At 39.7% G+C, this 2,500-nt stretch overlaps 1 protein-coding gene across 2 annotated transcripts in view; it reads left to right on the plus strand.

Annotated features, from left to right (window-relative positions):
* Nucleotides 1–2,500, plus strand: part of LOC113115415 (tyrosine-protein kinase receptor UFO-like) — a 1,029,470-nt gene that overhangs the window by 1,001,283 nt on the left and 25,687 nt on the right. For both annotated transcript variants that reach the window (XM_026282975.1, XM_026282974.1), the window contains exon 7: nt 2,282–2,465. In XM_026282975.1, coding sequence (XP_026138760.1) covers nt 2,282–2,465 — 184 coding nt within the window. The remainder of the gene's footprint in view (nt 1–2,281; nt 2,466–2,500) is intronic.

The following is a 2,500-nucleotide window of genomic DNA, read 5'->3' on the forward strand; positions in this document are numbered from 1 at the left end:
CTGCTGAGGCCCAGTTCCCCTCGTTCTGGGGCCCTGTCAGGACGAGTGTGTGTGTGTGTGTGTGTGTCATACACTCCCCTTCGCCTGAGCACCACCCCAAAGTGCCTGGTTCTAATAAAAACAGCTCTGCACCCCTCCTCTGTTCCTCAGCTCCACACAACCCAACTGTCCAAACTGAGAGAAACACAAACCTGAAGGAACTGACGGAGAGTAAAAGAGGAAGAGACGGAACAAAGGAAGAACCAGAAAATGTGAACAGAACTTAACTACCATGAGAGAGAGAGAAAGAGAAAGATAAAGAGAAATAAATAAAGAAAGAAAGAAAGAAAGAAAGAAAGAAAGAAAGAAAGAAAGAAATCATTTCAAATCTAGTTCAGTTTAATCAGGGGTTTGGCAGCCATTGAAAGCTTTCATGTCTGTATATATTTAACCTCTATCCAGGTTATATTTAACCCCAAAGTTATAAAAAAAGACTACACATATATATACAATATATTGCAATAGTTTTGCTCAGTGTAGGAAAAAAAATAGATGAATTTCTACAAATAGTATGTTCCATTTAATGCTTTAAAATGAATGAATATCACTGATGTCTTTCCAGTCATCTTTTGGCTAGTGTCACAGTAAATGATCTCAGTCTCTGAACTGACAGAGCTGCTGACGGTTAATAAAAGTGTAGCCCTCGTTATACTGTAATCACTGAGATACTGTGCGGCGGACTGTAGATGAAGCAGGAGTCTTCAGGTGATTGTGATTGTGATTGTGAGTGCTGGTCTGAGCGAGCGGTCATGAGTCAGTGACCGGTGCTGATCGCTCTGTTGATAGACTCCAGTCTGACTCAGCTGTGACTCCTCACTCCAGAATGAAACCCTTCACCATTCTCAGGAAGAACAGCTTTGAGTGTTATGACACATCTGCTCTTTCACACCGCAGCACTGACTCACGTCTCCATTCACCCGATCACACTACAGTAGGATAAACACTAGAGCTCTGTGTGTATTATTGTGCAGATGTTTGAACTTTGTGTTGTTGGGAGGTTTAGCGCTGCCTCAGGGAACGTGAGGAAAACAGAAAAGACCAGACACGTGTATCTAGTCGTATATTTATAGATTATATATTACAATTGCCTACCTCTTTTATTTTATTCAGTCTCCTACTCATGAACTATTCTGACATTTAATAAATGATGGTATACTTACAATACTTTTTATTAGAAAATATATACTATTTTTTGTTTTTCACTTTACAATAAAGACAATTGAAAGGTGAGATATGCTCATGCCAGAATGATTTATTTAGAATTATTTATCTGAATAATTTATTTTTAATACGACCCTAGACATTTCTAGAGAGTTTCTTTTTTTTTGGCTGTTTTATGTTTTATTTCTGGCTTTTCTGGTAATCATTTCAGTCAAGGCCATAAAGCTCTTGTTGGTTATTAAAGCCAACTCTTTCTGTCCTCTCTGTAGTTTTTTACTGTAATTCCTGCAGCTGAGAATGATTTGAAGCAGTATAACTGCAGGTAGGTAGTTGTTCTCTGCCAGGGTCTGATGTTTGTTGCATCGGCAGCATGTTTCTGGAGCAGAGCGGGCTGTTTTCATGTGTGTGTGTGTGTGTGTGTGTGTGTGTGTGTGCCAGAGATCAGCTCAGGAAGTCTGCAGACTACATGTTTATGTGTTCATGTATTACAGGAATATTCTGGCTTCAGTATAACTAACAGCAGAAGTCTATCTCTCTTCTCTCATGTCACACATGTAAACCTGGTAACTTACCAACCAGAAATGTGACAAATATTTGTTCACACACAAACATGTAAGTCATATTTTATTCTGAATATTCCTGTCTGACACTAGCACAGGATGCTGGGTAACGGGGAAGTGATCGCTCCTTCTTTGTCCTGAACAGAAAGTGAATGTCTCACATTTCACTCACGTTATCAGTGTTCATTTCCCACCAAACATTCTTCTTGCCTCATTTCGTAAAATAATTTTCCAGAAGTAAATACTTGAAAAAGTCCACACACTCTCTTATGGAAGATAAAAGACATTTACTGAAGAAACAAGGCCCCAGGGTAACAAATAATTCAAATAAACATCCACAGAAACAAGATGGCCACTCAATATACAGTGAGATTTGTTGAAGTGTGAATTAAAAAATATTCAATTTTATTCAACTCTATTTTAATATTTGTAATGTATATTTGCAAATAATTAAAGACCCTAATGAGATCTTCATCCCTGTCATAGATGGCATTAAAAACGTTTTGTTAAATATCTTTCAGGTCAAAGCTTCTGGTGAAGCCTCTGATGAGCTGATCTTCAGTCAGACGGTCAGCGCTCCGGTCACCAGCCGTCTGGTCTCGGGTCTGGAGGTCTTCAGTCAGTATGATCTCAGACTGGCCTGTCAGAGCAGCGAGGGCGTCTCTAACTGGACGGCCTGGATGAGCGTCAGCACCGGTGAAGGAGGTAAGCAGCTCTTCTCCTAGAGAGCGAAATGTGTT

The sequence above is a fragment of the Carassius auratus genome, chromosome 15, assembly GCF_003368295.1.
Source record: "Carassius auratus strain Wakin chromosome 15, ASM336829v1, whole genome shotgun sequence".
In the NCBI taxonomy this organism is placed as follows: Eukaryota; Metazoa; Chordata; class Actinopteri; order Cypriniformes; family Cyprinidae; genus Carassius; species Carassius auratus.